General features: G+C 38.0%; 1 protein-coding gene across 1 annotated transcript in view; it reads left to right on the top strand.

Moving 5' to 3' along the window:
- The window catches only part of TRDN (triadin), an 862718-nt gene that overhangs the window by 751411 nt on the left and 85186 nt on the right, over positions 1-26121 (top strand). Inside the window, exons 56-60 of the mRNA XM_063919338.1 lie at positions 6768-6815; positions 15932-15979; positions 17654-17701; positions 18124-18168; positions 21999-22043. Coding sequence (XP_063775408.1) covers positions 6768-6815; positions 15932-15979; positions 17654-17701; positions 18124-18168; positions 21999-22043 — 234 coding nt within the window. The remainder of the gene's footprint in view (positions 1-6767; positions 6816-15931; positions 15980-17653; positions 17702-18123; positions 18169-21998; positions 22044-26121) is intronic.

Below are 26121 nucleotides of genomic sequence, written 5' to 3'. Positions count from 1 at the left end.
CAATTTGGCGAATGAGGAGCTGAAATTTGAATACTGGTACGTACACTGTGATTCAAAAGTGACATTGGTAGCAGAGACTGTTAACATAATATCAGAGCAGGAACTTGAAAAGGATGTGTTGCACCACTGTAATGCCTTTGGAAGTGTTGTGGGCTGTAATTATGTGCCAAGGGATGTGCCTGCCTTAAGCAAGATCCAAGCAACTACAGATCAAGTGGAGGTTGGAAGACGCCGCTTGCTATCTCGTCTCCTTTACCAGGGTGAAGGCACAGTGCAACCCACACCCCTTTCATCTGCAGAGCAAGAGGAAGTTGTGGAGATACTTGTGGAAGCTTCAGTTGTTAAAACACTCAGTGGTACCCAGCTCACGGGACTGGCAGGGGAGGAGGTTATCCAGGAGGAGGAGTGCGCAGAAGGAGCTGCAGGTGAGACACTGGCTTTTGAGGGGGGAGTGCTGGCACAGGACCAGCCTGTGCTGTTGACTCCCCTGCAGCCACCAGCTGAATTGTTTCTGATGAAGGGTAAATCTTCAGCACTGAGCATTGAGACCACGTGCTGTACGGAAATTTGCCAGCCCCCTTGTTGGGGTTTAAGGCAGGAAGGACTGGACAGAGTTGCGGAAGTCCTGGTCGCGGAACACCAACATTGGTCTGCCTTTAGGCAGCTGTTCCTTGTGCAAGGGGAGGTAGTGGAAAGTACTCCCTGCCCCGTTGTGCCAGAGGCACAGGTATTAGTACACCCAATAGGTGGGCCAGGTGTAAAAGTTTGCAATCTTGCGGAGTGGGGATACCCAACATCTGAACTGCTAAATCCCCTGCTGGTGAAAATGAATGTGTCATATTGTAATATTGTCCTTGCTGGTTGTCTAACACTACTGCCTCTTATCACATGGGTCTGGTGTGACATCACCCTGTGGGACTCAGGTGGTACACACACGCATTATATTATCTCCCCTGCTCCCACCGCTCCTGGGTGGTAATGTTTCCTCAACACTTCGGAACGAGGAAAAAAAAGTAGAGGAAGGAATGTAAAGATATAGGCAGGGGCTAATACTATATTTGTGGTGTTTTAATCTTTATAGCATTTAATGTACTTTTGATTCCTTCTGATCCCATGTCTCTCTGGCTTGTGTCACTATTACCCCATGTGTGTGTTCATCCATTAGCCAATATATTCTGAACTATAACCTTACCCAGGTAAATGTGGGCTGTTACCTGGCACATAGTGATGTCATGTTATGTTGTTGTATGATGATGCCAGTCTGTTTATGAGGTTACAAGTATCATGGATAATCCTGTGATCCTTATATGGTCACACAGGAAACAGATTTGAAGTCCAGGTAATGTCTCTCTGAAGATGCTCCTCCACAGGGGACAATCAGGACTTAAACCCTTTTTTCCTGTCATTGTTCCTTCTGTTTACTGGCCTTTGTTAAACTCTGGTCTCCCACAGACAACTCGGAGCCTGACCCAGCATGTGGTCAACAGGAGAAGGCCAGCTGTGGGAGGGAGTAGGGAAATACCTGAGGTGGGATACCACCAATCAGGAACCTGCATCTCCTCCCCAGGTGAGCGTGGCATGATGCGAATTTGGAAGGTTTTAAAAGAGGTTGCGCAGGTCAGCTCTTCATGTTAGTTGCAGGACTCTGGCTAAGGGGTGATTCTCTGCCAGGGTACCTTGTGGAATGCATCAACAGTGCTGTGTGGACTTATATGCACGTACTACTGCATGGACTAATCTGCTATCACTACTGTGTAGGCTCAGTGATAGTTCTGCTGTGTGGACCTGTTTATCTGGAACTTCTGTGTGGAATTGCTGTGGACCCAAATCCTCTACTGGGACTTACTATCTGGACTGCTACCTGTATACTGTTTCTGGGCTATATTTACTTCTGTTTCCTGTGAATTATCTACTACTGTGTGCTGTGAGAAATAAACCATCACTTTGGTTTCATCGGCTCTGTGTCTGAGTGATTAGAAGAACCCTGTATCCTCACATTAGCACTGACTGTGGCTAGGCTTAATGTGATGGGGGTGGTAGGTGGCATAGTAAATCAAAAAGGTTTTAGATTACCTAAAGGATAAAAAAGGGGCAGACTATATGGGCCAAGTGGTTCTTATCTGCCGTCAAATTCTATGTTTCTATGTAATTGAGTTCCACCACCTCTCCAGGACCACTTTAATCCCTGACTACTATGTACTCCAAGTGATTGGTTAGGGATGGTTGAACATTACCAGCTTTTGAAGAGGGGACATTTGCAGTATGGAATTTGTTAGGTTCGCGGTTAAAATACCACCCATCAGGATCCCGGCTGTCTCAACACCGACGCCGGGGTCCCGACAGGGGTACTTCCCATACCAAATCCCATTTGTTTTACAGGCATTGCAGAGGGACTAAGTTATTATAAGGCACAGGATTCTTAAGTTCTAACCTATTCTAATCCTTGCCCATTACACTCAAAATTTCAGTTTCCTTTTATGTTGTATGTACCAGGGAATAACATACTTAATTTTTGCAGGACATACTGTAAAATTACCTCATTTGAGTGTTAGTACCTAAAGTGAACAATTTTGACTGTGAGAATCTAAAAAGACCTAATTCTGATACTTAAGTTGAAACTTTAAATTTACTGTGGAAATGTGTTAAACTAGTAGTTTTCATATGTAATTCATATACACAGATGTGTACTGTTAAAGTCTTGCTGCATAGTGTACATAATGCCACTGCCAGCTCCCGAGTATGTGTGTATGCACCTATGATCAAATACCTTTTATAGGAAAGCCATGGCAGCCAATGGATCACAGCCTGCCCCGGCATAGTGCATGAAGAGACAAATGCTGTAAGGAAGTAGGAGAACACATTAGTAATATAGGCACAGTGTTTCAAACATAATGATATGTTGCGTGGTTTTGTTTTATTTTCATATAACATAATAAATTCCTAAAGTTACATTTTTAAAACCTTTATAATTCTTAAACATGTATTTAAAAAAAATAATATTAGTTTTTTAGATCCTAAAAATCTGGTGCCTAGTTATTATACAGAATGGTCACTAAAAAAAATGAAACTTTCACTAAATAATGGTCAATAAGAAAAACTGTACACCTGGAAAAGGGGTGTGAGATAATGAGTTTTATAACCGGTTTGAATGAGAGGTCATAATCATGCCCTCAGTGAAGTAGTATTATGTACAATATATTGCTAGAATGATAAGACTGAATGTGTCCCCAATAAGTTTAACAATTGCACTGCTCTCTCTCTTTATAGATTAATATCTGCACAAATATTTATTTTGCAGATTTTATGATGCAATGTCTTGAAAAGGAATTTATTTTGTTATAGGTATACAAGAAAAAAATATAATAAATAAGATCAATAGATCAATTTATCAAGAGAGCGCATTAGCAATTTATTATATCAATAAATTTCCATAAAAAATACACATTTTAAAATACACACATGCACAGTAAAAAATGACATACAATATTACTCTGTAATGGCAATAAAAACTATAGCTCCTATAATGAATAAGGAGTGGTTATAATCACCATTTGTTTATAAATTACTTAATTCAGCTGGATCCAATCCTTTTGATGTGCATAAAAGGCTATGGCTGTGAGCTAATCTGTATGTACTAAAAAGCTATGCTCAATATTACTCTGTGAAACCACTAGAGGTGGTGAGGGCCGCACCCTGTGGTCACCCTCCAAGGAGTAACATCAAAATGCCAACTCCTCAGTGACAGGAGCTGGGTGCTGCACTGTGACATTACATGCACAACTCGGCTTCTGTCACAGTATAGGAACTGATGAGTCTCCAGGAGGCACGCCCCTGTAGTGATGAAAACAGGGTTGGGCCACACGATCTTGTCCTCATCCATTAAGACCACTCTCATTTCTGGTCACACAGGGTGTTTGGTGCATCGGATGTCGCTGACCCCAGTGATGTTCCTGTATTACCTTAACAATAATTAACATATACAGAAAACACTTAAATTAAGCAAAACCACATAATATTTATAGCCCATCATGCTTGTCATGGCAGGATACATTTCCCTTCCTGATGGAGGGGATGCTGACAGTCATCGGAATCCCAACACCATTCACAAGACCAGCGATGGGACACAGGTGACCGATATCTCACCAGTATTTTGGTGGGTTTTAGGGTTAGGGCCATGTGGGGATTATAGTTAGTAATTACAGGGGGGTTAGGGTTAGGGGGTGGTTAGCCATAGCCGCCACTCCCCAAAATTAGATGTAGCTGCCACCCACCTATATTTAGCCCTAGTCAATAATAAGGAAGGTCTAGGGTTAGCATTGGGGGGTGTAGTTATCCCCAAAAACAGTTGGCATTCTAATATTCAGGATGCCGTTGTCAGTCATGTGACCACCAGCATCCCGAATGCTGGCAACATGTATCTTATCCATCATGACATATTATATTTTTTCTTCTTATCTAATTTCTTAATTTATAGATTGCTGTATACAGTAAGTACATTTTTGCTAGTGAACAATACATTACGGTGACAATTCTGAATAGAGTATGACAAAGGACCCAATTTCATTTTGTAACATGCCACTAAAACATTCAAACAATTTCATTGAGACAATAAAGTAAAACCATGAGCTAGAACCAAAATTACTTAACATAAAGCACAATTCTCTTGTTATTCTATATTTGTAGAAAAGTCCATTGTTGTTGCAGTGGTCAAAAAAGTGTGATTGGTAGATTATCAACATTTTGAATTACTGCAATTTACTGCATGTGCATTGAAGTGATTAAGTGTTTTGATCATGAAACAGTTCATGCAAATTACAGTTTGTTGCTATGGGACATTATTCTAGTAATCCAGAATATTCTAACAATGCCAAAGGAAGTTTATGAAAAATGGGTTTGGTCATACTCTGCGGTGATTCTTAAACAGTGTGCTATATTTGCCATTCGCTGAACTTGTCCATAATTTTACAAATTATCAATTGCATAAATAAATAGGTGCATAGACACATAAGATTTATAAGAAATGCTCATTCTATGTTTAACTGGTTGCTCTACCCGTTCATCGCATGGGAGTTTTTGATTTTCAAGGTTGTAAATATAAATAAGTGTTAAAAATTTGGTGAATCTAAAGAGATAAAATTTGAGTTGTGTTAATATAAGTAAATAATAATCCATGGTTCTTAGCACCCATAGCAGATATGGCAAAAAGTGTCAGAATAATTTATGTAGTCAATTAAATTCTAACCACTGAAGGTGCAATCCAAATTTTGATCCGATTGTCTGTTTGGGTGTTATGGTTTACGCAATGCAAGCCACGCATCGATAATTATGTCATTATGTCAACCCCCTGTTTATCCCCTTAGGGGAGGTTAATTAAAAATCTAATTACATACTTTTCCTATTTCCCACCTGCAGTATACCTAAGTTAAATTTCAGCTTCCTAACATAATGGGAAGTAAGAGAATTAGTGATCAGTCAATCAGTCAGTCAGTCAGTGAGAGAGATATGGTAAAAAGTGAAAGGACCATTTTTGTAGTTTATTAAATTCTACCCACTAGAGGTGGAATCCAAATTTTGATCCAATTGTCCATTTGGGTGTTATGGTTCATGCAACGCAAACCGCGCATCGGTAATTTTGTCATTATGTCAAACCTTTTTTCATCCCCTTAGGGGAGGTTTATTAAAATTCTAATTATGTAGTTTTCCTATTTCCAACCTGAAGAATACATATGTTAAATTTCAGCTTCCTAACATATCGGGAAGTAATAGAATTAGTGATGAGTCAGTACGTCATTGAGTGAGTGAGTGAGGGCTTTTGCATTTATATATATAGCTGGGCTTAATTAAATTGATGAATACATTCATTGTAGAGTAGCAATAACTATATTGATGTTTCAAAAGTTATAAACAATGAAATATAATACAAATGTATTTTTAATTTCCTTAGAGGCTAGATTTGTATTGGATTTGGGAGACACTTAGTGATCAGCCAGTAGAAAACAAATGTGCGATATACAGTAAGAAGCAAATTCTAGCAGAAGATATGACGGAGCTAAGTATTCTGTTCTTAAATAACAAAGAACAGATACGTGAAAGTGTGAATTTAAGTTTCTGATTAAATATCCTAATAACAATTATATGTAACTATAAAACATTTTGCCTATGAACAGTAATTTCATTGTGTCAATTATATTTTAAAGATACTCTAAAATATTAGTGTATTAACAATTTATAAGTTATACTGTATATGGTATTTTTTAATGCCACTGAAAAATTAGTATTTACATTTTTCAAAGAAAAAAAGTACATAGAAACTAAGAAAAGAAAAAAACTAAATATTTCTATGTAAGGTTTCAGAAAATAATACAAAACAATAGAAACAAATTCCTTACTCAACAGTGGGAGCATTATACAAATTACTGGGATAAATTTCTACTTGAAAAGGTGTAGCTCTGCTCTGATATTCGGACTATGTCTCATTTTATATTGGAAGAACTTTAAAATCAATGTAATTGCTCTTGTAGTTCCACTCTATGAAGAAATAAAATATCAGAGGAAACAAAATATTGACATAGTGACATGTATGCTTTATGACAGTTCCAAAGAACACATTTGTAGTGTAAAATCTTCTGTGTTTACTAAAATACTTTTCTTGACATATCTTAATCAAAGTATTTATTAACAGTAAAGCACTGAGATTACTACTTAATTTCAACTGTATCCTGTGTGTAATATAATGTACAATATTGCATTAATGATTTTATTTTCAGATTTACCAGTGAAAAAGCATGCAAAAGAACCATCAGAACCAAAGAAGGGTAATCATTTTTCTCCGCATTGAATAAGGCCTTTGTGCAAGTCTTAGAGCAAAATAGAAATCATAAAATTGCAAATCTTTCTTTAACTTGTCCCCTATCAGATCATTTGTGAGTCGATCAGCCACCGGAGTAACCCTGGGGTTTCTCAGATTGGCCCATGCAGCTCCATAACCAAGGCCAGGGGCTGATCCTGGCCTTGTAACTCCCAGAAATGCTCTGGAACACTGACCAGCCCCGCCCACTTCCTGCCCCCAAATTACCACAGCATGTTAATCAGGCTGTAGTTTAGGGGCACTGCATGTGATGGCACAGTATGGATGGTGTAATGGTTGGCATTATTGCCTCACAGCACTGAGGTCATGAGTATGATTCCAACCATGGCCCTAACTGTGTGGAGATTGTATATTATCTCTGTGCTTACTTGGGTTTCCTTCGGGTATTCTATCTTCCTCCCACAATCCAAAAATATACTGTTAGGTCAATTGGCTCCCAACAAAAAAAAACTAACTGTAGTGTATATCTAACCCAAACCATTAAGACAGTGTTCTCTGTGGGCTAAGCAAAGCTGCTACAATTTCATACAATTCAAGTTCTGCCACAGAATGGGCTGTTTAATACAGATTTAACATTTCACCATTACACAGAATGACCATTCTGCTCTGTATTTGTAAATGTGCATGTTACTGAATTTAAAGTCCATGAATAAAGCTGGGATGACAGTCAGTTCAGTCTGCTGTGTTGTGTCACTGGGAATGCTTGTCAGAACACTGTAAGCAAATTCTGCTAGTGAAATGTACAACATTTCATAACCAAATGCATATTGAGCTAATACTCCTTGGAACAGTTCAAGTCTTTTGCTAATCTCATTAGACAGGCTATGAGGAGAAACATCAGACTGTTCTCACAGTGATACATACTAAACTGACACTCAATTTCTCTGACATATTGTGGAATAAATGTTCTAAATTTACTAAATCTGACTATTGGCAACAATTCAATGTAACAAATATAAATGATCAATTGATCAACAAATATGTCCTAGATCAATATTGTAAACCTAGCTTGCTGCTCTAACATTAGGAATGGTCAGGCTAGGAGTAGGGGGATAGTCCTTGCAGGTCTTAACATTCTAGAATGTATGCAGTCATATTCACTCAGAATGTCAAGACTGTAATGTTGAATGGTTCTTAATGACAAAGTGAAGAATGTTGACAACATTGTTCATAATGTTCACATGTTCATAATGTTCACACACACCATGTCAACAACATGTTCAAAATGTTGACATTATGCATAATTCATTATGATAATATCAGCATTAGGTTTAGGCTGTTGTTAGGCTTAGGCTGTGGCTAGTGTTAAGAAGTATGGACAACATTCTCACCATTGACATGCATACAGTACATGTTGAAAATAGTGAATGTTGAGATTTAACCCCCATCATTCAGACTGTCCTGACATGCTGGATGTCAACACTATCATTGTTGAACTGCTATACCACACTTTTGATAATATTTTTAGTACTCAACAGTAATAGCATCTTGAGCGAAATGTTCAAAACATTGAGCTCACATATTCTGAATTTGGTTGCAAATGTGCATGTTTTACTGGTGACATTTGATTACCCTGACCATCATCATCCCAGCTCTATTCATAGACTTCCATTTAAATATTCATAATATAATATATATATTTTATCTATCTATCTATCTATACACACACACACACACACACATGTACATGAGGGCGTGCAATATATTTCTGGATGTGCAGTGCATAGGTAGAGTGGACGCAATCTGACTGGTTGTAAACTGTAATCTCTGACTAAAGGTCTTGTGAGATGTCAAGGAATAGAACCATATATAAGCAGCACTACAAATGAAGATGTCAGCATGTTCACTTCTTTCACAAACTAATTACAGCACTCAACAAAGGCCACTGGAGAGCCAAGATCTTCTACGACTACAAGAGTGGTCTGCAACAGATGGAGATTTTTTACTGACTGCGAGCTGCCTTTGGGGAGGAAGAACCATCCTGAACCACTGTGTTTGAGTGTTTTGCAGAATTTCTCACAGGAGACAGTCCCTGGAAGATGAGATGCACTGTGGCTGACCTGTGTTTACCATCACTAAGAACAATGTTGCTGCCATGTGGGCAATAGTTGATGTGGATGCCAGGGTGAAAGTGGCATAGTTAGAGAAGGAGAGAAACATCTCATTGGGATCAATCCACGTGATACTCTGTGAAATCCTTGGTCTGAGAAAGATTTCTACATGCTGGGTACCCCACAAGCAGACTCGCGAGCTCAGGTGCCTTGGTCCCACAACATGCTGCTCAGGTTTAATGGAGGTCATGCAAACTCTAGGAGATATTTAGTAAAGATGAATCCTGGATCTACAGTTTCAACCCCGAGACTAAACAACAGTCGGCGTAATGAATCTCAGTTGGAGTTGCATCACCAGAGAAGTTCCAATGCGAGTGCAGCATTGCCAAGCAGTTGGTGGCTGCTTTTGTGGCCTAGACTTGTTATGCAGATACCTTACCACTCATGCAGCAGCACACCATCACAAGGGACTGGTACAACAACCAATGCCTGCTGCAAGTGCTGGAAACATTTTCAGGCACTGTCCAAGAACTTGCAATCATGGTGCTCTTCTCCATCACCACAGTGCCCTGTTGAATGCCTATAAATGCATCCAGGAGCTTGGTCATCCAGCAAACAGTCCAGAGCTGGTGCCTTGCAACTTTTCAGAGACTCTGAAAAAGCGTAAAAAAAAGAATCAGAGCAAACAAGAGGAAACCAAGTCATTTATCTTCAACATTTTTAAACATCTTTAACATTTTTAGTTATTTTCTGATTCATTTACCTAAAATGGAGGGACATATCACTGGATCAGCACTTATATTGTTCTCTTTACTTATTAATAATCCTATAAATTGCATTCAAAGGGAAGCATATGAATAATGAAACTGCTATGAATTTATAGCTCTACAATTCTGCAGTAAAATAACAGACTTTCTTATAGAGTTAGAGACTTAGGACACTTTTCTAGTACATTATGAGGGTCATTCTGACCAAATTGCATGCTGCAGTTTATCGCAGCAGTGTGATCGGGTCAGTACTGCACACGTGCCAGTGCCGCAGTGCGCCGGCGCATGCCAGATAGCCAGAGGCTGACTTTGCCTAGTGATCGCCTCTGCCTGATTAACAGGCAGAGGCGGTTGCTAGGCGGGAGGAGGCTGGATGGCGGCATTAAGCTGCCATTTAGGGGGCACGGTCCCGCCAATGCAGACGTGGCCAGACCATTGGGGGGTGGGCCGCGGCGGCTGCGTGACATCACATGCATCCACTGCGACCCGGGCAGCAAAGAGGTTCTCCCAGCCATCCGCAAAAGCTGCGATGGCCAGGAGGTACTCCAGAAATGCAAAAGGATCACTGCGGTGCGATGCTTTTGCACTTCTGTGCAAAAAAAAATATATATATATAAAAAAATTGTATACAGTAGTTCTCCGGTCTTAAATAGAAAAATAAATCACTAAGTGTATGAAGTAATACAATTAACTTTAAAAAATAGATCCATTTAATAACTTGCAATTAAAAAGTAATCTGGCTGTAGCTAGATTGAACTTCTTACCTTCTGGTACAGGCATAACAATTTAGGACAACAAAACTTTTACAAACTAAATACTTACAAACTCAACTCAAATGGAAATGGGAATAAAAAAGCATTACATGTAGCTCTCATTAAAAACAGTCATACATGTAACCTTGTAATCTGGTGTTGGGTTACCAGCCCTGTACGTCACGCATTTATCCAAATGTAAATTTCTGCCCTGCATTTATATTCTGTTATGGTCATTCAGTGTCGGGCTGGAGCATGAAGGGCCCACCGGGGGTATGCAATGGTAGGGGCCCATGATTAGAGGTGTGGCCAGATTCCAAAGGGGGTGTGGCCAGCCAATATAGAGGTTTGGCTAACCATTATAGAGTACCTGGTCTGGACTCCTTGATAATTTATATAGTAATTAATGCTAGTGCATGCATGATAATGTGCCAGATTAATGACAGCAATGTACTGTAGAGAATACATCATAATCCTGTGCAGTATAAGGTAACATATGTATAATATATAATACAAGTGCACAGTCTAGAACCTGATCCCTAGAGGAGGGCCCCCAGGCAGTGGGACCTACCGGTGGTTTCCCCTGTACCCCTGTGGGCCAGTCCGAGCCAGTGTTAATTTCAGAAGCATCAACTAAAAAGCAAGAAAAACAAAGTAAATTAGGTGGTGCTTAATAATGCATATAGATTGTCTTATTAAATAAGACAATCTAAATGCATTATTAAGTGCCACCTAATTTGTTTTTTTGTTTTATATTAGTAACAAGGAGAGACCGGCTATCTCTCTATTGGGTGGCTGCTAATTTGCATAATTATTTGCTCTTCCACAGACACAGTGCCAATAAACCCCAAACACTTTTCTTAAGAAAATTAAACTGCAGGACCAAAAAAAGTTAACTATTGTGCATAATGGCTATCCAAGAGCATGCTGACAGATATTCCAAAAAATGTTTTAAAAAGTTATGGAGGATGTAATGTATCACTGACATGTATATAATTTAATTCCAGGAGAACTAGTGCAAAAACATGTGTGAAAGTCAGAGGAACCAAAAATAGATAGTTGTTCAAATAAGTTGTGTTTAATTTACATAAAAAGAGTGCATGGCAGATGGATGTGGAATTACTGCAGTATTACTTTGTAGAACATTCAATTCAGCACTGTGAAACCGATTCCTGGGATTCTTTTCTTGCAGGCCAAGGCCTTCTTGTATGGCGGAAGCCAAATTCCTTTTGTCTGACAAGTTCTATATCTTCAGTTTAATAAACCCAAAAGAAGATCTTTCATTCAACCTTCTCATCTGTTATTTTAAGAATCCGAGCTACCCCAGGTTCCTGTATCTGAACCAAATCCACAACCCACACGAGCATGACAGTTTGCATAGACCCCATGGATTTGGGGTATGGTCAGGATTCTGGACCGGGTTTGTTACAGAGCATTGCCAGATGTCTGGAAGGTCTGGAATTTTTTCAACAACTCACCCACTGCCTACAAGAGATTGCCACTCGTAAGGATGCCATACAAACAACCTTGGTGGATACAGTTAATGCATAGCACACCGAACCTCAAGCTTCCCAACCAGATCTAGTTCCTTTAGTTACCTCATCGTCAACTCTATGTTTGCCAATTCCTAGTAGGTTTTACAGGAGTCTGAAATTGTGCAGCAGATTTCTTAACCAGTGTTACAATGCTTCATAATTAGTACAACACTTTATTTCAGAAAACTTCAAATTACACAACCTTCCTATTGAAATCATCTCTGACCTTGTAATCCAGTTTGTAGAAAAATTTAGGAGAGCACTTTGTTCAGCCTTACAAGTTAAACTAAAATTCTCAACAGCATGCCACTCTCAAACCAATGGAAGCACAGAAGGAGTCAATCAATACTTGGAAACCTTTTTTTGTATCCATTTATCTTATCTTCAACTCAGGATGATTAGTTTGAATACTTGCCTTGGGCTGAGTTCACCCATAATAACACCTACCATTCTTCAATGGGCAATTCTCCTTTCTTTACCGTGTAGAAAGTTCATCCTCGGACACCAAAGTTTCAAAGTCTACTTGTGTTTGCCATACTAGCAGAAGGAAATTCTCTGCTGCATTTTCTAAGTTATGGAATAAGGAACATGAAGGTCTCCAGAAATCTTCTCATTATAAACAATGGGCCGAGAAAAAAGGAGAATAGTACCAAATCTTAAAATTGGGGATCAAGTTTGGCTCTCTACCCAAAATTTACGCTTACACATTTCTTCTGTGAAGTTTTCACCTTTATTCATTGGTCTTTCTCCAGTTGTGGAAGTGATTAATCTCGTAGCATACCGACTCAAGTTACCTCCATGTCTTAAAGTTCCTTCCATATTTATCTGCTTAAACCTTTGGTGCTAAATCAGTTTATGGAAACTCTTCCTTGACCCCTGAAGGTTCTTACTGAAAGAGTAATTGAGTTTGAAATTAAGAAAATACTAAACTGTCATGTATATTATAGGCATCTACAGTACTTTTTGGCCTGTAAGGGTTATGGACCTGAAGAACGGTCTTGGGAAAATTATTTTGATGTCCATGCACCAATTTTGGTCTGGAAATTCCATGCTAAAAATCCTGGAAAGCCCAAAAGAGTGTCCTAGAGCTGAGCCACCCTAAAGAGGGGTGGTAATATCATGGCCTGGCTTGGGGATAACAGAGGGGGTTGGGACTTAAACATCCAGATGCTGTGGCTGGGTTTCATTGGCAGAGTTGTAGCCTGCTGGCAGCTGGCGATGTGTGCGGGCATGCCTGCAGGGGTCCATGGAGCTTCTCTGCAGGGCTCTGTCTGGAGGCAGGCTGGTCTTTGATCGGTGGCTCTGGGGTCAAGGTGCCACCATCTTGGCTTTCTTCCACATGCCTATGTAGTCAATCTGGGTTCAGGATGGGTCAGCTGACCCAGGCAGCTAACAGGATGCTGCCATAAGTATAAACCAGGAAGCTGCAGTGGCAAAATTCATTGGTGCAATATCTTATACAGCTATGCTGTGTTGTTCTGATCTCTGTGCTCTGCAGCAGTACAAATACAGCATACAGTGTTTGGCTACATCTGCAGTTTGGGTCTTGCCTGTTCTGCGAGTTTGTTTCTTTTGTGCCACAACTGCCTACTTTGCTTCTTACAGCTTGTGAGAATCACATGACTATCCATGGTTTATCCTGCCATTTTGCAACAGTCTCCACCAGTTTCCACCAGGGTATCCAGGCAGCACTGAATCATGGTGAAACCGATTCCTGGGAATCCTTTCTTGCAGGCCGAGGCCTTCTTCTTGTGTGACGGTAGCCAAATTCCTTTAGTTTGACAAGTTCTGTATCTTCAGTTTACTAAGATTTTTCATTTTACCTGCTCATCTGTTATTTTAAGAATCCGAGCTACCCCAGGCTCCTGTATTTGAACCGGATACACAACCCACACTGAGCATGACAAGCACAAACAGATTGGAAAGGAGTGTTCTATCAGTTATATGAAAATAAATAAAATATTGGTTAGTAAATATTACAGACTTGGTTTTCCAGCAAAAATCCTGGGTTAGTATTTTATTGGGTTAGTATTTTATACTTTATTGGCTCTGAGCCTGACTACAGAACACTGTGAAATTGAAAATAAATAAGAATTAAATAGAAGGCAGTTTTCACATTTTTATATGAACAACAGGAAGCCACTCATTAGCAAGCCCCCTTTCTGCCTATTTAGACTCTATGCTAATGAGCTTGCTTACTTGGTATTGAGTAGGTGAACTCTCCAAACCCAGAAAGCACTTTATTTTGCAGATAGAGGGTAAAATAAAATTACAATGTTGTTGTTTTTTTCTTTGTGACATACAATGTAATATAATTTTAATATATTTGTATTCATATTGTTATATTAGAACCATAAGTGAAAATAATCTGTGATAGAAGTAACTAATCAAAGAGAGTTAACTATATATACTATGAAATTTTACTACAACAGTTAGTGTAATATAACAGTTGGCTGGTTAACTGAGCTGTGTAACATTCCTCCATCTTATCAGAACCAAGGTTGAGCCTAAAACCCATGTTCTAGATGATTAAGCAGTGTTTTATAAATTTGGTTCCAGAATGGATTGTATTTATGTCCTGTTCTTTCAGGACCTGAATTCACAATTTAGATATGGAATGGAAGTATGAACTTCTCTCCCAGTTCTCACTGTCAGTGCTGACATTTGTATCCTTTGCAAGAACTGGTTGAGTGCCTGAGTAGGAGGTGCCTAAGTAGCATGAAAACAAGATCCTGAGTATAGATCATCAAGTGAAAGATAAAAAGTAAATGTGTAATTTTTTCCATGTAATACAAAGGTTTGGTATTCTGTTAATTTCAGTTGGTGGTGGGACAAGGCAAAGTAGGGAGTTAAAAGAAGAGATGCATAAATAGCATATAACGGAAAGTCAGACCTTCCATAAATAAACAGACTACTGCAGTGGTTTTCAAACTCAGTACTCAAGGCACCTAACAGTACAGGTTTTAAAGCTATCCATGGCTCATTACAGATGTTAAATCAGATTGACTAAGGTACTTATTAAGTCACCTGTGGTCAAGCATGGATATACTGAAAACCTAGAATTTTAGGGTGCCTTGAGGACTGAAACTCTGGATTATGATATAAAGTTAATATTTTATACTTATTAGTTTCATAATTAAGTACTTAATTCACATATCAGTTGACTGTCATAATGACAAAGCTGCAAAATAATTTGCATATATGCAAATTAATAAGCAGTGTAGCCATTATGTTCATAAATAATGTAATGTTTGCATAAGCTGCCTGGTTAGTTAACATACATGATAAAGTACATGGTGAAAAGTATATAGTAAGTATTGCCTCCCACCTTCCTGGATCTATCTCTGTCCCAGTTAGCTCTGTCTCTCAGTAATCCCTCAGTGATGCTGGGAGGATGTGTGGTCATGTTATAACATCAGTAAGGACACAGCCTCTTTCTGATTTGGGAATAAAGTAAGACAGTGCAAGAACTTTAACTGTGTACCTGGACAAAATATGTTGCAATGCAAGGCATGCAAATGCATATTTTATTTTTTTTATTTTATTTTTTTGCATGTAGGGTAAAAAAAGGCTGTTTTTGCATGTAGTCCACAAATAATGGACAACTTTATTTTGACACTGCAATTTAGATTTGAATTTGCACATGCCCCTCCCAAATCTAAATCTCTCTGCACATTTTAATACAGACCCACCTGCAGTGCATCATGGTTTTGCCCAGATGCACAGTTCCTTGCTTTTCTTACTTTATTATCAAATCAGAATCAGGCCCACAGAGATGAGATGTTGCAGTCAGTATAACTGGGTGTAGGTGAAGGACCAGGCCTTGGAGGTAGCCTGGGCCCCATAGAAGCTGAACTCCCAGCATCTACTATACACCATTTGTTGCAGCATTATATTTATGTTGACTAGCATGTATGTGAAATTAATAATTAGAATATTTTCATATTTTCAATTTAAGAGACACAAGTGAAAAAAACAGAAAAAGTTTCCAAAGAACCAAAGAAAGGTAAATACATATATTTTTAGTAATTATGGTTATAGTTCTGTTTGTAAACTGGAGGGTAAGCATAAAGGGGGTAGCATGACATACTATTCCCCTACTGACTATATTCTCATTTATATACTGATTACAATGGATTTTATGAAACATTCAATGTTGTAGTGTGCATCACATAATTTTCCATTTGACTACATATAGTTTGCTTTAACTCATTAGCAGTTTCCTTTATAGAAAAAATGCAGAGATCCATCAGAAACAAGAAACCAAATACATTCATTAGAAATAAAATGTCTTACTTGTAAAAATGGAGTAAATTCAAAGAATAATTAGCACATTGTTTTTTGAGCATTGCACTATTCAGCTATGGGTTATGATGTAAATACTGAAAAAGGTCTATGAATAATAAATAATTTGTTTTTACCAAATGTTGTAACTGTTGTAAAGAAGTAAAGTATTCAAATTCACAAAATTTCAGAAATTGTATAGAAAAAAGTTCATCTTTTAAAAGATGAAACAGTTGGAAAAACTTTAAAAAAAAACTGTGATGTCAGATGATATTTGTTTTACATCAATAATTTTTATTAAAGAATGTAATTATGAAACAAAAAAGGGGAATTGGGCACAGAATCAAAATAGGGGAAAAGGGTAGAAAAGGGAGTATATTAAAATACAGAGACCTCAATTAAAACAAAGCTGAAAGTATTATCTCTTATTAAAAGTGTATGAGCAAGCCTATATGATGAATTGGGTTGGAGACAATGAAGGTAATTCAGTGAAAGAGAAAGACAGGGATACTAGTTAGAAAGGGAGACATTGGGCTAGAGCTCAAGGGCCTGCGGCGACATGTTCATGCCACTGGAACCATCACAGTATGGTTGATGCTGACAGTTAGACTATTGCATGCCCTTAGTTTCCATTTCAAAGCTGAATTGAAGTTTAGCAGCAATTTTAGAGAGAGGAGGTAGAGGACTTTTTCGAAAATGATCAATGGCCGTCCAAATTGCTATCAATTTATGAACTAGGAGATATCTGTCACTGTTAAGGACTTAAGCAGGATATAAGTACAGGAGAGAAAATTTTGGAGTGGGGGTTAGAGTTAGAGTCAGTACTGAGTTAATCAAAGCAAAAAACTCAAACCAAAGTGGTTATATAATAAGTTAACCACATAAAACATGCAAAATGTCACAAAACAAGGCACAATTATGCCAGCAAAACTTAGAGTATATAGTCATGGAGCCTGGCTGGCATGAGATTCAGGTGGTGTAATTGTATAGGCATCATTTAGATTTGATTCAAATACTTAGACATATGATGGACTTGGTGACTATGGATTCCCACTGTTACAAGGAATTGCTAATATGGAGATAAGTTGCAACACATGGTTACCTTTAATAAGAGACACTCAACTACCCAATGTGTAATTTATGTGTAGTTTTAATATTCCATTGAAGACAGGACATATTGGGTATGGAGATCCTGTAAAGATTTAAGACCACTGGACTGTCTAAGATATTTTAAACTGATACAGTATCGGTATCGTATATACTCTATGATTGTTCCTGTCACTACAGGCTGCATAATTAATTCTACATGTACAGTACTTGTAGAGCACTTTTCTTTATATTAAGATACTGTTATTAAGCTGTTTTAAGTGAAAAATATTATAATTTTGTCTTTTAGAGACAGCAGAGAAAAAACAAGAAAAAGAACAAAAACAACCACAGAAAGGTATACATAATTGATTTTGGAAATATGGTTAAAGTACTTTGGTAAAGGTACCTAAGAATATAGGTTGGATGAGTGTAACAGTTATTGTACATGAAAGAACACATTCTCATGAAACATTAAGAGGGGTATTCAATTATTTAAAAAGTCAGTTGGGTGTCTGTTTTTTCCTATCTAATAGACAGGAAAAAACAGACACCCAACCAACTTTTCACACAATTGAATATCCCCCTAAATGTAGTTATGGAATTAACTTTCTATTCATCAAAACTGTATATAACTCTATCTATCTATGTGTGTGTGTGTGTGTGTGTGTGTGTGTGTGTGTGTGTGTGTGTGTGTGTGTGTGTGTGTGTGTGAGAGAGAGAGAGTGTGTGTGTTTTACACAAAATACAGATAGCCTCTCACTTACAATTTCTTTTCAGAGACATCAGCAAAAAAATCTGAGAAGCCAGCAGAACATAAAACAGGTAAACAGATAAAATATCATGGATTATACTCCAAAAAGAAACAGAAACCCAAGTATAGAGGACAATGGGGAGGCAAAAAGAAGAAATTTAAGAGACTAAAATCTAAGAGATTAAAAAATAACACCAAAAGTATTTTTTCTTTTTTATCTTCAAAAAACTGAGAATGAGGTTTCCCTTCTATGTAAAGGTTTTCCCTTTCAGAGCCCTCCAATATGTTTGATCTTTATGTGGAGCTAAATAGGTTTGTTCAAACCCTTTGCAGATAAAGGGATTTCGCACAGAAAATAAACTCAACCGTGGATACAGTTGCAGTGCCTATTATATTAGACTGTATGGATGATCCTTCTCTCAATATATTGGAGGAGTTAGAACAGTAAAGTGATCTTCCATCTCCCAAAAAAATCTTTGATATTGATAAAAAAATGTAAACTGAAATCTGAAGTTCTTTCCTATTAGTTTTAAGAGCAGCCAAGTGGAAACTTTTTATAAAACCACTTTGGATGATTTTAGGACAATGTGTTCAACTGGTCAAAAAATTAAGCAATCTGAATATGTGGAAAAAATGAGCTTTGAAAAAACTTACCCAAGATTTATCAATTGTCGTCAAGGAGGTTGACAAGGGGCATAGGCTCGTCATACAGGACAGAGATAATTACATCAGAGAGGCTCAAGGACAACTTCATGATGTATACTTCTATGAGGTTCTGTCAGGCGACCCCACCCTCTCTTATCAGAGTGAGCTATATACTCTTCTTTATACAGCTTTTGAGGATAGGGTTATAGCCAAGGAAGAATTTAAGGTTTTTTTCCTTCTTATCCAACAATTCTGGTTTATTATCATTTATCCAAAATTTATAAGTACCTCACTGCACTCCCGGGTCATCCTATTATTTCAGATATTTATTCTTTGGCTTCCTGTTTATCTGCTTATGTTGATAGTTATGTGCCACGTGATAGCTATGTGTCTCTTGGTTGAGGTCTCACATATGAGACACCATTCATTTTTTGCAACTTTTACAAAATATCAACTGGAAACCTTCATATTCCTTTGCCACATTGGAACTTTCCAGCCTGTACACGAACATTTCACATATGTTGTGTGTACAAGTGATTAATGATAATATTACAACTGGATGGGGACCTCTTCGAGAGACACGTATGTTTTTTAGTTGAATCCATTCAGTTCATCCTCTCTAACAATTATTTCATTTTTTCAAACACGTTTTATAGCCAAAAGATTGGTACCACCATGGGGACCGTATTTGTACTGAGTTATGCCAACCTATATGTGGGCCACCTTGAGGAGGACCTCGTGTGGGGAGGTGGACTCAGCATGCATCTTGTCCTCTATGGGTGGTATATTGATGATTTATTTATTATTTTGGATGGGGATCTTGACACTTTTTCTGATTTTGTTGTTTCTCTAAACACCAACACTTAGAATTTATCCTTTACCTCAAACTTCCATTCTACTAAGATCAATTTCCTGGATATAACACTTGAAATTATTGACAACCAAATTCATATGTCCAATTATACTAAGGAAGTTGGAAGTACCACATATTTAAATTACAAAAGTGCTCACAATCTGCCCTGTAAAAACAACATCCCTAAGGGCCAACTCCTCTATATAAAAAGGAATTGTTCCTACCTAGAATACTTTACTGAACAAATAAACAACTTATTGGAGTCATTTACTGATAGAGATTATTCACAACATGTCATGTCTTAAATAGAGCTGTACAAGAAGTACATGAAATAGATAGACAAACCCTTTTTTGTCTGAAAGAAAAGTTCCCCTCTAAGACTAACAATAAAGAATTAGCATTTATTTCAAAATGTAATGTTAGATCAAATTAAATTAAGGGTATAGTTAGATGAAATTTCCATATGCTTCGGAGTGACCTAATTTTATAAGATTTATTGCCCCTTCAACCAGAATTTATTTTTAAGAGAAATAAATCTTTGAAAAAGATATTAGCACCCAGAAAACTTAAGATTAAATCATCAGCTATGGAGGCACCATCAGAACGTATGTGGTTATCATCAAAAGTGAAATAATTTTTTAAATGTGGGGCCCACAGGTGTACAACTTGTTTACATACTTGTAATAAAGCACAATCACTTAATTTAGCCTCAGAAGGAAAAACTATAACTATCTCGAGTTTTATTAATTGCAATACCTTATGCTTAAATACCACTTTATGGAACATCAGAGAAACATTATTAATGGGTTAACCAAACACAGCCTATCTAGACACTTTTTACACCATCACAATTATGATCCAAGCTCCTTAAGAATAACAGGGCTGGAATTTATTGCAAAAACAAGTTGAGGTGGAGACAGATTTGTTAATTTGTGTAGGCAAGAAATTTTCTGGACCTTCAAGCTCAACTCACTGTGTCTTAAACAAGGCTTTGGAGCTTAATGTGGTGTTATAATAGAATTGTATAATATAGTTATGTAATTACTTTAATTTCTACTATTTGACCTTGTGCTTAATTTATTTTCAGTTACTAGTACAATCCAACATCTGTTCTTGCATATATAAAGTTGTTAGAATAGTGTTTATCCACAAGATGTCAGTGTTGTGGTCCTGTGTAAATCTGGATGATCAATAGTTTGTATAGTATAGAAGTGCTTTGCATATGCCTCTGTAATCTATTTACAGAATTGATTGATATGTGTTTTATATCAATATTCAATATATACATTGAAGTGTCCTTCTGTACAGATAATTTCCTTGAAGTATCTGAGCCGGTTAATGATTGGCTCCCCGAGTCTAGTGATCAGTCACATGATCATTCGGAATCCAGGAAATAGTTGTAGGGATACCAAATCATGTGACGGATAACGGGGTGATGCGGCAACAATACACTTCCTGTGATTTGCGGGAATAGCACTCATGTGACTGGGTGATGTAAACATCTGGTTGCGGAGCCGCAGCCCAGTGATGTGTGGGAGCAGTGCTAATGTGACTGGGGATGATGCAAACATCCAGTCACAGAGCCTCTGCCGGCCTGGAGCACAGCCAATGAGCGGTGGCTTGCATTCCAGATACCGGAAATGGCTGTAGACGATCATGTGACCGCTGCCTTGATTCACTATGTAAAAGGTTTTTTCTATAAATGTATACATAAAAATAACTTATTTTTGATAATGTTATATGTTTCTGTCTGGCAATATTAATTTGAACTGGATATGTTATGATTTTAGAGTATGTTTGCGGATTTTTAATTACTGTCATCATGGGCAATTAGCACAGCTTATAAGGGCATTAATAGACTGAGCACAAGTACCTTCACAAAGCTGTACAAACAGCAAAACACGTTGGTGGCATAGGAGGTGGACATCATCTTAAAGCTGCATCTAGAGGCATAAAGGTCCATTAACAATAAATGGATAGCCCACTGTGATTTACAGCCTGCCAAAGACCGGAGCTTCCAATAGGACTAACATCAAGTCCATAATCAAGCTGCATAAAAGGTCATTTGTCAATTTCTCCAGTGGATCAATGACATTTGTGTGCATCCCCAGGACTGTGGCTATTCACCAGGGACAATACATGCACATAATAATCCTGTCTCCTAAATGGTAATATCCTCTTTATTGTGTTGAGCTTGCCCTAATTTTTATTGATATGTTGCAACACCTAACCTGATGTTTAAATAAATGTTAATTTAGCTTTTTACCATATCCAGTTTTAAGTGATTTTCTTCATTTTTATCTGTGCCAGGTAAAATATCATATACTGGCTAAAAAATGTAAATAACAATTTAACAAAATGTACTGTAGATTTACTGTCACTTGAAAATTATTTTCTTTTCAGGGAAACCAGTGAAAAAACAAGAAGAACCAGCAAAAGAAAAGAAAGGTGACACCATTAATAACCTTACATTTCATGTTATGTGCAGTATGATTAGGAACAATAAACTAGGTGAAATTTTACAAACATTGATTCTATAAAGAGTGGATTTATCAGATCCTTTGAAGCTATGTTTTTACTTTAAAATTCAGTATAACCCCTAGCAAAACAGTGAGGTAGCAAAAAAGACAAATAAACAATTTGGATTTTCCTGTGACCCTGTTGGCTTGAGAAAGAGAATTATGTTTAAAGCTCTGGTAATGCACTATAGTCTCTCTAGGGGCCAAAATGTAATAGGGACCGAATTTGGTGTGTGGAACAAATTTGCACCTTCTCACACATTTGTAAGGTGTGACTTTGTCCTGCAACTCCCAAATGGAATAGTCTGCGAGTTTTCATCCTCATGGCTACTTCAATGTATGATGTAGGACGTAGAAGTTTTTTTTGCTAGTAACTTGCACTGTGTAATCCAGTACGGATGGTGTAATGGTTAGCATTACTGCCTCACAGCACTGAGGTCATGGGTTCAATTCCCACCATGGCCCTAACTGTGTGGAGTTTGTATATTCTCCCCATACTTGCGTGGGTTTCCTCCGGGTACTCTGGTTTCCTCCCACAATCCAAAAATATACTGGTAGGTTAATTGAATCCCAACAAAATTAACCATAGCATGAATGTGTGTGCGTGTACATGTGGTAGGGATTATACAGTGTAAGCTCCACTGGGGCAGGGACTGATGTCAATGGCCAAATATTCTCTGTAAAGCGCTGCAGAATATGTGTGTGCTATATAGATAACTGGTAATAATAATAATAATAATTACAAGGTGTGAGTTTAGACATTAACATGCACAGATCAGTAAGATCCGTGCATGCTCCTTTCTGTAAGTGTTAAGAAACAGTTAAAAATGTAAAATAAACTGACATGCAGTCCCTTCCTCCACAAAAAATAAAAATAAAAAATAACCAGTCCCAGGCTCTTTGAGCCGGTCCTGAGTGGAAAAATATAACCAGTACTGGGCTATTGAACTGGTCCTGGTTCCAAAAATATAGGGAAAAATGATGTAGGGCTCCCCCATATTTTTTTAAACAAGAACCGGGTTCCCCTAGCCAGAGAGGTGATGCCATAGCTAGGGGACACATACTGTATATATTAGTCCCTGCACCAATAAAGGCATCCCTTAATCCAGGGCATCCAAGGCCTGGGCTGAATTCCAGGTCTATCCCTGGGATTCGGTTTCAGTGGAGTGCTGAGTTGATAGCATTAAAATGTAAACTTAATAACTCTCTGCAGTGTTATCTGCGATCGCAGGACGCGATAGTGGTTATAGTTTGTGCAGAGATGGAGAGACAGCAGTCTCTGAAAAAAATAATTTGGCCTATCGGGGGGGGAGGGGGGTTTCTGGCTACTCAGAAACACCACCACCCCCGCAGGCTTCTGATCATGGATTTAATTTAAATTAAATTAATTCAACCACATGTCAAATTTTATTGGAATCGCAACATTTTTAAATTAATGATTGAATTAGTAACTGTACTTCCGCCTTGGTTAATACTTGGTAAAAGCACTCTTGCTAGCAGCTATACTGTAAATCTGAGTTTATTTAGATAAGTGTCTATCAGCTTTGCAGATGTAGACACAAAGAGCCTAATTCAGAGTTAATCACAGCAGCAAATTTGTTAGCAGTTGGGCAAAACCATGTGCAGTGCAGGGGGGTGCAGATATAAAATGTGAAATCTGAATTGCAGTGTAAAAATAAAGCAGCCAGTATTTATCCTACACAGAAACAATATAACTCTCTCTGCAAATGTTATATCTGCCCCCCCACCCCCTGCAGTGCACATGGTTTTGCCCAACTGCTAACAAATTTGCTGCTGCAATAATCTCTGAATTATCCCCTAAATGTTTCATGCTCTATCTGGTTGTATAGTGATCATTGGTAAACAGCAATCAATAAATGTTGCCACAAATGTTCAGTTGGATTGAGGTCTGAGCTTTTACTATGCCAATTCAGGATACTAAACTTTTTGGTGTTAATCTGTATGCTTTGGGTAATTGACATGTTGGATGATAAATCTTCTTCCAAATTCTAGCACTCTTGTAGACTGCAGCAGACTTTCTTCAAGGATTTATCTGTACATTGATCCATCCATTTTTCCCTTTTATGATGCTGCCACCCTCCATGCTGTGATGTGTAATGTTAGATTTGCACCAAATATTGCAATTAGCAATATGGCTGAACAGTTACATTTTGGTCTCATCAGAGCATATAATCTTCTTCCACATGGTCTTTGAGCTGAGGTTAGATGGGCTTTGATGTGAGGTTTTCTTTTAACAAGAGGGTTCTTCTTGTCAAAGGGGGTAATTCAGACCTGATCGTAGCAGGAAATTTGTTAGCAGTTAGGCAAAACCATGGCCCTCATTCCGAGTTGTTCGCTCGCAAGGCGATTTTAGCAGAGTTACACACGCTAAGCCGCCGCCTACTGGGAGTGAATCTTAGCTTCTTAAAATTGCGAAGGATGTATTCGCAATATTGCGATTACAAACTACTTAGCAGTTTCTGAGTAGCTTCAGACTTACTCGGCATCTGCGATCAGTTCAGTGCTTGTCGTTCCTGGTTTGACGTCACAAACACACCCAGCGTTCGCCCAGACACTCCTCCGTTTCTCCAGCCACTCCCGCGTTTTTTCCGGAAACGGTAGCGTTTTTATCCACACGCCCATAAAACGCCGTGTTTCTGCCCAGTAACACCCATTTCCTGTCAATCACACTACGATCGCCGGAGCGAAGAAAAAGCCGTGAGTAAAAATCCTAACTTCATAGCAAAATTACTTGGCGCAGTCGCAGTGCGAACATTGCGCATGCGTACTAAGCAGAAAAACGCTGCGATGCGAAGAAAAATACCGAGCGAACGACTCAGAATGAGGGCCCATGTGCACTGCAGGGGGGGCAAATATAACATGTGCAGAGAGAGATAGATTTAGGTGGGGTGTGTTGAAATTGAAATCTAAATTGCAGTGTAAAAATAAAGCAGCCAGTGTTTACCCTGCACAGAAATAAAATAACCCACCCAAATCTAACTCTCTCTGCAGTGCACATGGTTTTGCTCAACTGCTAACAAATTTCCTGCTACAATCAGGTCTGAATTACCCCCAAAGTCCCAATCAATCCAGATTTAAAAAAATTGCATGTCACTGTTGTCCCATGTACAATTACGCCCATTTTTGTCATGGATGACTGTAGCTCCTTTAGGGCTACACTTGGTATCTAGTTGCCATCTCTTTCTATAGGTCTTCTTACCAGACACTTGGTTGCAGAAAATGCTTTGTTTTATGAAAATTCACAGTTGCTCCATATAGTCTTTATTCTTTATGGTGGACCTACAGTAACTATGCTGTGGGGTAAATTCAATACCTTGCAAATAGTCTTGTACCCTTCTTGTGTTTACTACAGTTAAATTACCTGTTCCTGGGTCTGTCATTATTTCTGTCAATATTTGTTATTTTGTGATAACTCTTTAGTCTTGGAGACACACTACCCAGGGGGGCTTGCAGTGACAGGTGTATTTGTGACAAAATCATTATACACATTTTAACTGAATACAGATGTACTTCAACAAAACCAGCTATATATATATATATATATATATATATATATTACAATTCCAAATTGTAAAACAGCAAAATGTGCATAATCCCAAGGCATAGTGTAATGCTTTTTTCTATTCACTGTATGTACAGTAGTGCAGAAGAAGAAAAAAATAATACCATGGGATTGGGTAATCCTTATGTCTTGAACTGCACTTGATTCTGCTGTTGTGTGGAATAAAAAACATTATATTTGTGTATTGTTGTTGATAAATAATAAATTATTATTCAGTAAAAAAGTAAACTCTGTAATCACATAAACCAGCAGAAACAATTCAAACAATTGACTGTGAAGCAGTCTACTTAGATGTAATGTGTATCTCACAGAGTAGGCATGATTCCGCACCAGTTTTTAAGGTTTCAGAAAAGATAATGATAATAATAATAATAATAGTAGAGTACCAGAATAGCATATAATATGTACGAATAATTCGTTTCTG

This window comes from Pseudophryne corroboree, chromosome 4 (genome assembly GCF_028390025.1).
Source record: "Pseudophryne corroboree isolate aPseCor3 chromosome 4, aPseCor3.hap2, whole genome shotgun sequence".
NCBI classification, from domain to species: domain Eukaryota; kingdom Metazoa; phylum Chordata; class Amphibia; order Anura; family Myobatrachidae; genus Pseudophryne; species Pseudophryne corroboree.
Note: the sequence above shows the minus strand (reverse complement) of the source record. Positions and strands in the feature narration are given on the sequence as shown.